Source organism: Lynx canadensis, chromosome X, assembly GCF_007474595.2.
Source record: "Lynx canadensis isolate LIC74 chromosome X, mLynCan4.pri.v2, whole genome shotgun sequence".
Taxonomy (NCBI): Eukaryota; Metazoa; Chordata; class Mammalia; order Carnivora; family Felidae; genus Lynx; species Lynx canadensis.
The window spans coordinates 15,438,616-15,452,863 of NC_044321.2; the positions used below are offsets into that span (position 1 = coordinate 15,438,616).

Below are 14,248 nucleotides of genomic sequence, written 5' to 3' on the forward strand. Positions count from 1 at the left end.
AAGTGCCTTATCCCCTAGAAAAGATAACCTCAAAGGGTATAGTTTACTGCCCCGCGGGGACACGATGTAGTTTTGCATCCAACTTAGCAACCTTAATCAAGTATTTTCTCTTTCAAGTCATTATAAATACTTTCCTCTTCCACAATTCTCTTTGAGCCAACCATACCATCTTGCAGATCCCCTCATTAATGAGTTACATAAAGCTTTGACGCATGCTCATTTTATGTTTGTATGAACAGGGAATGTGGTGGCTAGCATCAGCCCTGCTACTTGGACCCATGCCACAGTTCACTTAATCTCCTCCTTGACTTCTAGCTTCCTTTTTTTTTTGGTAAATCATGGGGTTCTGTAAGGTCGAATGGTACTCAGGAAACCAAGGCTCTCAGAGAAGGGCATTTCTATATACAGGTACATGTGTTGAATCAGAATGAATGATGATGCTGTAAGTCTGAAATCCACGAACACCCAGGACGGAGGGGTTGGGTCTGAGATGCCTGTGCCAGTGTGTGGCAGGGCACTTCGCCAGCAGGGCTGGCTCTGAGCAGCCAGGACCAAGGAGGAATAAGGGAACGTGGTGCAGGGGAAAGAACTAGGGTCTCCAGCCACGTGGACCTGGCTTTAACACTCGGCCCTGACTCCTCTAGGGTCTTTCGAGTCTCTTTTCTCATCTACAAAATGAGGCGCTTGTGATGGGCCGCCAATGGGCCAACGTGCAAAGAACCTTGTCACATCTGTCTTATACTAGGTCTTCGATAAATGTCGCTTTTCTTTCCCTGTGAATCCACAGTGTGCCCCACCACGAAGACTGAATTCACCCTCTAGAGATGGTTCAGGGTCACTCTGGATGGCAGGAGTCTCCTAGCCATTGAAGCGGGGGAGAAAAGCGGGGCAGCGGGCTGGGACCTCAGAAGTACTCAACAAAGACAGTAATTTCCAACGGCCCACACCTGCTCCTAATGGGCTTGGTGGCGTTCCTCTCTGGGAACCCATTTCCTCTGAGAAGAGACTCGACTAGACAACGTCGAAGGTCTCCTTAAGCTCTAACATCCACCACAACAAGGCCAACCGGGGGTGGGTTCTGACAGCCCACCTGAGGCCACCCACCCCCCTCCCCCTGCGTGGCACACTCACCTCTCCTACTACCTCTATGATGTCGCCCACTTTCAGCTCGAGCTCGTCATCGTTCTGGGGCAGGTAGCTGAATGCCACCTGGCAGCGGCGCCTCCGTCGCTCGCCTGAACGGGAAAAGCAAGATATTTAGATACAGCTCTTGTCTCAAAATTAGATTTTAAAGAGAGGCTTCCTAGGCATGCAGGCAATTAAGCTGACTTGTCTCAAATACGCTCTCTGGGACATGGCTAGAGGCCCGCCCGGCAGCCCTGGTCTCAGAGAGAGGCAGTAGAAAGCAGAGCAATGCTTCTTGGTCTTTTAAAAGCTGCTGGGTCGAAAGGCATGGAGATGAGAAACCGATCCGCTGGTGCAGAAGGCAAAGACCCCAGCCCCGAAGCGCTGGCGCACAGTGTTGCCTTAAACGCGTTTCCGTGGGTGGGGCTTTGTATCTGCTGCCGTTGATTTTTAATGAAAGCTGATGTGACGTGGTAGAGTAAAAAGAATGGTCTGCTTCTAATGCTAGCAAGGCAGAGGAAATTTTTCCCAGTGTGCAAAGGAAAAGATAAAGCATCCTGGCCTTTTTCTTACTAATCATCACCCTTTCAATGTGGTGGAACTCAGGCCTGATAAGCAAAGGCTGATTAGATTTCAGCCTGCTCTTGGTGCCATTTCAAATGCCCCAGAGGGGTTCAACAAATCCACTTCTGTCCTCTTCCCTCTGTCCCAGGGGACCCATTAGCAGGAGGCCTGGCTGCTTACACAGAGCCAACCCAGGCAAATCAAGATAAAAGCCAGGACCACACTTCACTTGACCGGAGGACACTCAAGGGTACAGCATCTCACTCACGCAGAGCGGCCCAACTGGGAGGCCCTGGCTCAGAGCTGGTTCAAGTACAAATGCAAGTGTCCACACCACAGACATGCACTGCGGGCAGAAAGAACATGCATGTGGTATGTGTGATGGGGGTGGGGTGGGGAGACAGACAGACAGACAGACAGCAGTGGAGGCCCAAGCCGGGGAGAGGTGGACCGAAGAGAAGGACTGGGACCAGCACTGCTCGGAAGTTTGTTGCTCAAGGCTGACCACCTCACAGTGCTCCCTCCTGCCACCACATGGCCTAGAAAACCAAAGGGATCACCGACTTCAAGCCAACACATTTAGAAACGCTGACATTATTTTTGGATACTGCCTACAGTGACTCTTTTCCTTTTCTAGTCTGTTCCCTAAGAAAGCAAATCCCTGCAGGAGCGATCACAGGCCACATTAAGGCCCCCGTGCAGCATGACATCACACAAAGGGTAAGGTCTGGGCTACATCTCATGTGCTCACAGATCAATATTTTTCAAAAGCCCGTGGCCTAGTTCTCTCTGTTCCATTTTTCTCTGCCCGAACCTCACTAAGGAAGAACAGAGTCGAACAGAAGGAAGGGGGCAGGAGTTCGGAATCGATACCTTGTCTAATCACGTCTCTGGCGACTGCACAAATACACTCCACCCCTTGGCGCAGAACCCCCAGCCCCCTGGTCCTGACGAGGACAAACGCAGAGCTCTCAGGCCAACTGCCAGGCGCTGGCTGCACTGTTGGCAGGTGGCACAGGGCCACCCATGGAGGGCCTGGCTCTCCCGCGGAGCATGGCTTCTCCCTGTGGGGAGTCAGGAAGAGTGGGTCTGCAGGGCAAAGAACTCTACCGCAATTCCATGGCGTCCAAAGCGACAGAAGGCAACTCCAGCGCTCTGTGTTGTGAAGGGTACAGATCCCTCATCCTATCTGAGGAGGTCTAGACAACGAGGCGGTCTTGGCACCCATCTCCTACTCCCTGAGACTCTCTTGCCCCCACATACACCTCTGAAGATGAAGTTCTACTATAAATCTTTAAGACCTTTATTCGCTCGATGTTGTATCAAAAGCAAACTCTGCAGATACAAATCTGAACACAGAACAAGTAAACATGACAAATGTCTACAACCCAACATTTGTAAGCACAGAAGTCACCAGCCCTCACCAAAGTGACTTGAAAATAACATCTGAAGACCCAGTGTTAGCTGAAATGGTAAACACAGTTATATGCAGGTTCATATATTCACAAAACCCTCTGTAAAAAGTAGCATCTAGCCCAGTAGTGCGCAAATGGCAGAAGAGAGAGTGATGTATTCTTTAACAACAGACTGACACCGCAGACTCAGAACAGACCTGGAACAGAATAATCAGATTTCTCTTGAACCAAATCTCTGCATCAGACTTCCATAAAGCCCTGTCTGGTATCAGGAAGAATGACACATTTCCTAGTTTCTGTCTGCCAGGCTAATCGACATTTCTTAAAAGCCTCTAAGAAGTTTATTTAATTGGTGGCATAAAGTCCTATAAAACACAATGCCAACATACAGGACCAAGAAAAGCGAGTCACAGAGAGATATCCAGAGGGTACTGATGGTAAAGGCCACCCGACCTTACCCCAGGTAGTAACAGTTTTTTCCCTCTGGCACTGGGATAGCGGGCAATCTTTTCTAAAGCACTTCTGGTATCCAGCACCATATCTCATCCTGCCAACCACATGGCTTGCAAAGAAAAAGAAAGGAGCCAGAATGAGCAACCACTTTGCAAATGAGAAAACTGGGGCTCAATGACTTACCCACAGACACCAAGCTAGTGAGTGGCAGTATTTCCTTGGTCTGAGTTCAGAGCTCGCCTCCAATGCTGGATGAACCAATTCTGTTCACATCTTGTCCCAAATTCTCGGCAATTCTGTACTTAACTGCTTCCTGCAATACTGTGCAACACAGCCTGAGGTTTGTACCCAAATTCCTGGACTGCTGCTCTTCCAGGTCTCAACTTCTACACATCACTGTTACCAGGTCTACCCAACCTAAAGTCCAGTTTCAGGTGGGTGTCTGACGGGGGTGCCTGGGTGGCTCGGTCGGTTGAGCGTCCGACTTTGGCTCAGGTCACGATCTCACGGCGCGTGAGTTTGAGCCCCGCGTCAGGCTCTGTGCTGACAGCTCAGAGCCTGGAGCCTGCTTTGGATTCTGTGTCTCCCTCTCTCTCGGCCCCTCCCCTGCTCACACTCTGTCTCAAAAATAAACAAACATTAGGAAAAAAAGGAGGTGGGTGTCTGACAATGGGAGACACTGCATTTCAGTTGCCTCTGTCCATCCAAAACTTAAGGGAGTTTAAGGATGTCATTTGCCATTTCTTCCTCTCCTGGCATTTCACTGATGTTTACTGGTCCATTTTGACCTTCCTTGAGAAGGTATGTCAACAACAACGTCATCTCGTTTCAACAGCCGGTATAAACTGCAGAAAAACGAGTATGACTTGCCCAAAGCCGTGGTTTAGGATCCCTTAGTTTGAGCTGTTCACACCCAGGGCCCAGTTCACGTGAACTCAAGTTTTAACACATTACAATGGGCTTTTTTTTTCTATGGGATACACTGAGTCATGAGAGAAATTTACATCTACTTGCTGATCACGGCCAACAAGACAAATCTGTATTAGAACAACCAGAAAGAGGAGAGAACACAGGTTCTTCCTCCTTCACATCAGGGCCATTGCCACCATCCTTTGTCACTGCGTGCGTTTTCTAGGCCGGACCACTTAACTCCTTACATGAAATTGCAAGAAGTAACAAACACAAGTTTTACGGACACATGTGCAAATGTATATGTGCACGTGGCTTACCAAAAAATGTATAGATAAGGCAGACTTCACAGGGGATACTTGATATGTCTCTCCTTTATTGTCATACTGCACGATGGCCACGAAATACACATGCATGACCGTGCACTCATATGTAGAAATATCGGCACACAGAGGGCAAGGCAGGCACACTCAGTCTCCCTCACTCGGCCCCATTCGTCCGTGACCTTACATTCATGGTCAGCTTTGTTTAATAAAATGATAACAGCTAGCATTTATTGAGCACTTATTGTGTGCCAGACACTGCTAAGTACTGTGTATGTATTACCCCACTTAATTCTCACAATGAACCCCCTTCTCACAAACAAGGAAACACAGAGATTGAGTGTTCTACCCGAGGTCTTAGAGCTCGCGAGCAGATGCAACTCCAGGGACACCACCTCCCGTGTCTGACTGTTCTTAAGAATGCTCACTTATAGGTCTTGAGACTGCAGAAAGGACTCGCCGGGCCAATGTGGGACATGGTTAAAATGTGAAACCAGGAAGTGAAAAACCACAGATCAGGAGCATTTCCTTACAGCTGCTGGATACTGAGGATATAGCTGCCGGATATTTTAATGAAATAAAACTGGTTGGAAAGGGAGGAAATGAAGTACACTCACACTCTCTAAACATGACATAGCAGAAACTAAAAAGGGTGCCATGACCCACGTACAGACAGCACACTCATCTATATTTTAGAGCCTTCCAGGGTCTTACAACATGTGAAAACTTTACTAGGCCAATTCATTCAATGACCACAAAAATCTAACAACAAATAATGTAGTGGTTGAAAAAATTATTTGGATCAACTAAAAACTTTCAACACCCACACAGTCTTTTTTTTTTTTTTTTTACATCTCATATCCTCTTTGACAGAACACCAGTGCAACCACAAGGGTCTAAATCATTTGAGATTTTCAAGGAACCCACTGAATTAATCAAATGGATCCTCATCGCATGCCTAGGGAACATGGCAGTATCCTGAGATCATACTGCAAGAGAAAAAACATTGATAAAGGTCAAAGAGCAAATTAGAAAAAGCCCCCGATTTTGTTTCCAGGGTTAGTTACTTCTGGCATTTTCTCCAGATGTGGCCTGGGGACCACCTACCTATGTCAGAAGGTTGAAATGCAGGAAAGATCTATGGAACTGTACTCTCTGGGAAGTTGGGGTCAGGGACCTGCATTTAAACCTGACTCACCATGTGACACTACCCACAAAAATCTAAACCTCAACAACAAATCAGTGCCACTAATTACAGGTGACAACGGGTAACAGCGGGTGACTAGGAGAAAACACCTTGTGGGAACAGGTGATCTCCCTTTAGAGGACTCTAACCAGTGGTTCTCAGGCTTGGCTGCATATTGAAATCACCTGGGGAGCCTTCCACACTCTAAACAGCGGTCCTTGAGGAACTAGGTCTCCATAGAATAACGGCTTTTCCCGAGGCTGGGGCAAAGCAAATACAAAGTGAGAATGGAGCAGCCACGAACGCTATCACCATGAAGTGCTCAAACACTGGAAGGGTCATGTCAAGAGGACACAGAGAGCAGCTTGATGGGGCCTCCACTGGCCAAGTTGGGGACAGTTCCAGCAGGTACTGAAGGTTGTATAATGATTCGTTCACTTCCAAAATTATTCATGAGCCCAGACTGATAAGTTCAAGAGGTAGCTAGGTTGCCAGCTACCTAGCTAGGTGAATGGGTAAGATTTGATAGATAGGTACGGGGCAAGAAGGGAAAGTTCTCCTTTAGAAAAAGAATGTCAGCTGATAAATACAGAAATGATAGAAATAGACAATCACCATTTTATAACCATCATAGCAACCAATGATTCTGGCCAGCATCAGTGGTTGCTAAAACCACTGGGTGAAAGCTTGTTGGAGATTAGGATTTGTAAAGAGTCTCAGAGTATCTCCCCACAGATTATTTATTAATTACGAAAGGAAAATGATCTTCTTAGAATGGAGAAACTGGAGAGACACAGCCTTAAAGTTCACATCGCCAATAATGGGACTCTTTATGTGGCATGTGGAGAAGGACTTAACATCACCTACAGAATGCTTCCACCCCAAACATTTCACCTAAATCTGACCGTGAGAAAACAATCATGCAAATCCAAACCGATGGACAGTCTACAGAAACTGACGTGATTTTTTAAAAAGTCTTTTTTAAGGGGCACCTGGGTGGCTCAGTTGGTTGAGTGTCTGACTCCTGATTTCGGCCCATGTCATGATCTCATGGTTTGTGAGTTTGAGCCCCACATGGGGCTCTGCGCTGACAAAGTGGAGCCTGTTTGGGATTTTCTCTCCCTCCCTCCCCCTCCCCACTCATGCTCGCTCTCTCTCTCTCTCTCTCTCTCTCTCAAAATAAATAAACTTTAAAAAAATTAAAAATATTTTTAAGTCACTATCACATACAATTTTTAAAAGGCTAGGGAACTTTTAGATTTAAAAACAGTAAAGAGATACAACAACTAAATATAATGCAATCCTTAATTGCATTCGATTCTCTTAAAAAGGTTATAAAGGGCATTATTAGGAGAACTGGGGAAATCTGAATATGGACTAATACTAGATAATAGCATTATATTGATGTTACATTTCCGGAGTGTGTCCGTTCATCCTATTGTAGTTACATAGGAGAATGAACTTATTCCACAGTATTCAGGGATGATGTGTCCTGGTATCTGTCACTTCCTTTCAAATTGTTTAAGGAGAAAAGGAGTGTGTGTGTATGTGTGTATACGTACACAATACATATACATATACATACACACAGAGAGAGAAAAAAACAAATGTGGCAAATTGCTAACATAGGTGTTCACTGTAATACTGTTACAACTTTTCTGTACAGTTGAAATTTTTCTAAATAAAAATTTGAAGGGGGAAAGGAAAAAATACAAATGACCAGACCCCACCCTTTATCAATGGTCTGGGATGCAGCCTGGGCATCTGTATTTTAAGAGCTCCTCAGGTGAGTCTAACAAACAGGATCGAGACACATCCAGACAGATCAGCTGTCCAAAAAGACATGGGATTTTCCAGGACCATGCTATACAGGTTCTAACGTGCAGCTTCTTTTCCCAAAAGGGAGAAAAACCTGTCTCATCTGGCAATATTAGCCTAACACATAACCCAGGTGAATGCTGCCACGCTGTGATTTTTATTTCACAGAACTTTGGAAAAGTTGCACCAAACAGCCTCTAGCTCCGGAAGTGTGCTCCTGGGAGACTGGGGGATGGAAAAGATGGCACTCTCTGCTATGATTCATGAGCCACTAGTGCTGGGGGTGCAGCAACTCCCCAAGTTAGTGAGCAGATTCCAGATTCCTGAAGAGGCTATTCTTGAGTCAGAAACCTCAATTTATGCAAGGGGCCAGGTTTCCTATTTCAAGATGGAAAGACAATACCAAGTAAACAAAATACATGTGGAGAATCGTCCCTTTTCCTTGAAACATCCAGTGGATTTGGCATGCAAGGAAAGAGAGACAGTTAAATGGCTGATCTTGCTGGACCCAGCATCATACCCTTTGCCGGGAACATTCCTACTCCTCATCCTGTTTCAATGTAACATAACTCAGAGGAAGAGAAGGACACTTCAGAGGTTGATGGCATGCCAGAAAAATGAGGAACTAGTGGGTCTTTCTCGCCAAACCCTCTGGCTGTGGCTGGACCATTACAGCGGAAACGTATGGTATTTAATTAACCAGCACTGTTTGGTCCCTGGAGATGAGCCTCCTTGATTCTCTTAGGGCTATATAATCAATATCGTTGCACGGCAGAAAACAGTAAATCCACGTGCCTGCTACTTCAAAAAGGGAAGGTTCATCTGAAGAGAGGTTTTAATTATGCCAGTGCTCATTTGCTCCCAAGTCCCACCAGAATACAGGAGAAAAATGTAGATTCAGTAGGGAACCATTTATTATGGCCTCTAAGCCATGGGTGATGGGAAGGGAGGTAGGTAAAGTCAAAAGTCACATAAGGAAAATCAACGGGGTCTTGTTGGAGATGAAGGAGACAAATACTGATTAGGTGTCCACTATGTGCCAAGAACCGGGCTATGCATGTCACATGCCTTCGCTTAAGTTCTTGCACCAACCCTGTGAGCTTAGGGATGCTGGCCCCATCTTTCTGAATGGGCACAGAAAGGCTGGATAACTTGTAGGAGGCACATGAGTTAAGTAAGTTGTGGTCTGCAGCTCTTTTCTTCCACCAACCCAAGATAATACCAGGAAGGCAGATTAGGTGTGCATTTCCAGGGTACTCTGGATGATGAGTTAAGGATGAGGACTTGACCAGAGGAGGTTTCTGGACAGAGAAATGACAACAAGATGTGGTGAGGACAGTGATGTAGGGAGAAGTGGCTGGTGTCAGAGGTGTGCAGGATGGCTTGGGGGAGGGAGCCTAGAAGCAGGCAGACAGCCCAAAAGAAGACAATGAAAGACAGAGAAAGTCTGAAAAACATGATGAAAACCTGAACAACAGTATCATCATCAGTTGATGTGTTTCTGCTGCCCCCTTTGGGGGCCAATGACCCTCTTTCACCGGTCTTTGATCCCAGCACCTAGCTCAGTGCCTGTTAGAGCAGACACTCAATTCATTCTTTTTTTTTTTTTTTGACACTCAATCCATTCTTGATGGATCGATGGATGAATGAACTAATGAGTACCTATTCCACATTCTGTCTGTGGGTCACTGTTTTGTGAACAAAAATTTTGTAGACAGTCAGAGGGGTCCTAGAGAAGGACAGAAAGGGTAGAAGTAAACAGTTAAAGCTTCAACCTGGTGTTAAACTGGGCACGCCTCAACGTGTGCTTTTTGAAAAGCCAATGCCAAAATGGCTAAGATGGTAAATTTTACATTGTATTTCACCACAATTTTTCAAAAAGCCAATGCCACCTGGAATTTTTGCAGCTATAAGGACAGAAAGATGGTGGCCCATCGTCTTGCCATGGGGTCAAAAGGGCCTCACTCTCCACTAACATCATAGTCTGAAGCATCTGTGATATTAAACAATGCGTGATATACTCGCGTTTATGGTCCACTGTCAATCATCCACACCAGATAGCAGAGCAGGGATTTACCTGAGCGAGAAATTATGTATGTTGGATTTTAAATGTAGTCCCATTAAAAGACAGAAAATACTTAAATAGGGAGGGATATATGCATAAGCAGGTTCAGGGCAGCATTGTATCTAATAGTAAATGCATATGTGCAGAGATCTGTACAGGAAACACCCTGAATGTCCGCTGAGAGGGAACGGCCACGTGGTATATCCAGGCCACGCAAGGATCTGAGCGGCCTTTTAAATCAAGCAAGCGGTTCCATGTGTACTGACATGTAAAAGGCGTCCATAATACATTAATATGTGAAATATACTCCCGACATTGTAAACACGTACACACTACACTCCCTTCTTCCCTCTATAACCTCCACCCTAGACTCCAAAATTTACTCTTATCACCCAGAGCCTAGTCATAGAGTATGTGCTCAAGAAATGTTTATTAATGAATAAATGGATTCATTCAACATTCAGTTAACATGTGAGGGCCTAATACAATTTAATGGGTGAAATAAAGGGTGTGTATGTACAAGAACACGCTTGTGCAAGGATAGAAAAGGGTATAGAAGGGTATGCCCCAAATTAACGGTAGTATTTTTGGAAAGGGGGATTAGCAGAGTGTGAAGACAGACTCATGTAAATGTTTCTGCACATCAATTTGTTTTTCCAGAGAGCATGTAGTAATACACTGTAATAATTTTTAAAAATCATCACGGTCACCTGTTAAAATAATTATGCTTTATGAAACTTAATTCTTCTGATTATGCTTTGATGACATTAAGAGTAAAGTTAGTTCCTATTCTCCAAGCCACTGGATCAGGCAGAAAGGTGGCTGCCACGGGCTGAATATCAAGGGGGCTCTGAACCGGTTGCGGCTGGTCCCTGACGACAATGGGAGGTGTGAGCCCGGAGAAACAGCTCCACACCTGGAGCCCAGACTAGTTATTACTCTGATCAGAGCCGCCGCCATATCCTATCAGTTATGGATCCAAGGTCGTTTTCCCTGGCCTGAGTGCACAGACCACACAGCGTAGCCATCTCCCTCCCGGCGGCAGGGGCTGGGAGGGGTGAGGGGGAAAGGGGGGGGGGCTGTGTCCATCTTCTGAGCCTGCTCACTCACGACACAGGAACGACAGATAACCTAGTGGATAACCAGCACTACGACTACCTCATGCTCTTTGCCACTGAGTGGCCCTTCGCCTCAGTTTTCTCATGTCTCAAATCAGAACAATGGGGACAGACCTACTTCGCAGAAGGGTTCGCTGTCACCTGACACCCTCCCTTTTTTCCACTTGTCTTACCATTCGTTAACGTGTTAAAAGGCACCTTTGTGAATGATTTATGCCAGTTCAACTAATTTTCTTTTTGCCGGCCTTCCCTCCCCATCAGAGCAAGATAAAGAAACCATACTGAAAACCACGGTCAGTGATGTGGCTAAGCAGTCTCCGGGTCTTCCCCTTTCCCTAGGCCAGTCCCAGGGGGTGGTTTTGGCCTTTCAGGATGTTCTTTAATCTAAACAACCCACAGCAGACTGTACCAGGGTGACACTTCCCCAAGTGTCCCTGGCCTGAGTTCCCCAGTCCAGGACGCCTTTCTCTGGGGGAAGGGAGTCTGGACGTTCAGAGGAGAAAATCTGATACATAAAGCACACTGCTTTTCTCCACTTTAGCAAGGCTTATTCTGGCAAAATGCCCAAAAGAACTCAACATATTTATAGAGTTCTGTTTGATCTACTTTTAAATGCTCCATGCAGAGTCATTCAAGTGAAATGAGAATACAGATTTTCAAAGGGAAAACTGAAGGAAGGTTCTAAATATAAGTTATTTGTTGAGCATAAACAAGATTTCTCCCTTCGATCCAACACACTCCCTCTAACGCATCTATTTTTAAAGGCATTCTCAAACTTTGCTGCTGATGAAGAGCTCAGACCCCTAACTTTTACAGCGAAGGGGGGGAGTGAGGGAGGGAACAAGTGCAGGGAGGGGGAGTGCGCATGAGCACACGCCTACTTAGGAACTGTGACAAAGGTCTAGAAAATCTGAGAGACCCTCATCTGGGGGCCACCTCCCTCGCCTATGCTTAGAGGATTCTCTGGGGAAAATACCTACCACAAACAAATCTAGAGTTTCCCAGTTTTTAAAATCGGTCCTCAAAACAGCCATTGTCCTGGGAAATTTACAGAATGACAGAAAATTCCACATTTCTCTCTTGAGGCAGAAGAGGGAAGATCTTTACTGCAGCTAGTCGAAATGATTTTTTTCTAATTTTGACTTTTTTCCCTTCTCATCTCCATCAGAATCAAGACAGGGGAGGCCTACGTATTTATGAATTTTCTTGATGCAAAGGGGGTTTGTATGTGCACAATTCCTTCTTCTGTATCTAAAAGCAGAGATTCTTAACTGGGGTTCGTGGACAGAGTTAGTTCAGGGGCCTAAATACGGATGGGAAGAAGATTTCATCCTTAATTTTACTATCCTCTGGTTGAAATCTGGCCTTTCTTTTCACTATGCAATACAGGCAACAAACCACACTGGTGTTGGCAGCATCCAGGGATTTTTATTCCCTACTACGTGGATAGACATTCTCATTTCACATCCTGGTCACTGCAGTTATCGTGAAATATCATTTCCACTCTTCCTTACTTTAAAATTATGATGGCTTCTAGACCCACTGCTGGAACTTGCTATTTAACGCATCCATATAGAATAAGCATTATTTATGTGTTTGCAGTATTTTGATGACTGTATTTCGGTATAATTGGTTTCCTTTGCAACTGTGGATTTTGTTTTATTCATTTACAAACATTATTCTGAATAGAGGTCATAGGTTTCAGCAGACTGACAAATAGATTTCACAGCAATTAAAAAGAAAAAAAACCAAGAACTCCTATTTTCAAGATTATGGTTTGCACAGAAACCCAAAGGGGGAGTTACGTATATAAAATAAAGCAGTTGACACACCACTTGCATTCCGTTAGAACGTTTCACAAGCTTTGGATCAGCACCTCATGACAAAAGCAGCACATCGGGCCGCATCACAGGTCCCGATCCATGAGCAGCCGTGTGGCACAGCCTTCAGGAAGCTGCTCGCCAAGTGCCCTCTTATTACCCAGGTCAGTGGCTGGCTAGAGCCCCGCTCTGTCATCTGGCGCCTTGGCTCAGCTGAGCTCAATGGCCACACTCCCTTCCACGAAGGCCAGGACAGCTCATTTGCAGGCTGACACCTGCCACCACCTCAATGTCCCCACTCCAACCAAGCCCTGCATTTCTCTCCCTTTGCTAGCTAGTAAAGTTACAAAAGGTTCTACAAGGTCCCCCCAGCCAGGGATAAAGTGGTCACTTGGGCTTCCATGTACCCACATAGCCTCATATACACCTTCTTCCCAGCTCTCGTCAGCTGTGCTGTCACTCTTTGCCTGCGGGTCCCCAGTGCCTGCAGGGCAGCCAGTGCGCAAATGTTCCATGAAGGGAGGGAGGTTTGCGCTAATACGTGTAACCGCACAGGATTTGCCTGGAGCGGCTGCCTGACTTCTACTGCAGTCACATCTTTGTGGTATCCCTTGAGGATAAAGGACCGCAAGGTCAGCAAGTCCAACTGAGACTGGAGGCATCCGACCAATTCTTCAAAAAAGCTTTTTTTTAATAATAAAAAAATAGCAATGCCACTTTCAAGAAGTTATACTTCAGATAACTTACACGAAATGTACAATGATAAATGCAAAATGTTCACTGCCACCTTATTCGGAAGAGTGAAAAACCAGAATTATCCTAAATGTCCTTTAATTAGGGGACTTGTTAGTCTAGTTGTGGTGTATCTACACATGGACTATTCAAGAGTTGTGTAGAGACTCCTGGGTAGTTCAGTCGGTTAAGCGTCTGACTTCTTTTTTTAATGTTTATTTTTGAGAGAGAGAGAGAGAGAGAGAGAGAGAGAGAGCAAGAGCGCGCAAGCAGAAGAGGGGCAGAGAGAGAGGGAGACACAGAACCTGAAGCAGACTCCAGGCTCTGAGCTGTCAGCACAGAGCCCAATGGGGGGCTCGAACTCACAAACAGTGAGATCATGACCTGAGCCAAAGTCAGACGCTTAAATGACTGAGCCACCCAGGTACCCCATGCGTCTGACTCTTGATCTTGGCTCAAGTTGTGATCTCTCGGTTTGTGGGTTCAAGCCCCACATCAGGCTCTGCACTGACAACATGGAGCCTGCTTGGAATTCTGTCTCCCTCTCTCTCTACCTTCCCCCACTTGCTATCTTTCTCTCAAAAACAAATAAAAATAAACTTAAAAAAATTATTTAAAAAAGAGTGGTATAGCTCTAAGTGAACTGGTACAGCAAGATTTCCAAGATTCTCTTCAACCTAACAATAACTAATTACGATACAGCATAAATAGAATGATCCC

The 14,248-nt window shown here is 45.6% G+C and overlaps 1 protein-coding gene across 4 annotated transcripts in view; it reads right to left on the reverse strand.

Moving 5' to 3' along the window:
• Positions 1 to 14,248, reverse strand: part of SH3KBP1 (SH3 domain containing kinase binding protein 1) — a 334,711-nt gene that overhangs the window by 161,386 nt on the left and 159,077 nt on the right. For all 4 annotated transcript variants that reach the window (XM_030304713.1, XM_030304716.1, XM_030304714.1 and 1 more), the window contains one exon: positions 1,132 to 1,235. In XM_030304713.1, the coding sequence (XP_030160573.1) occupies positions 1,132 to 1,235 (104 nt within the window). The remainder of the gene's footprint in view (positions 1 to 1,131; positions 1,236 to 14,248) is intronic.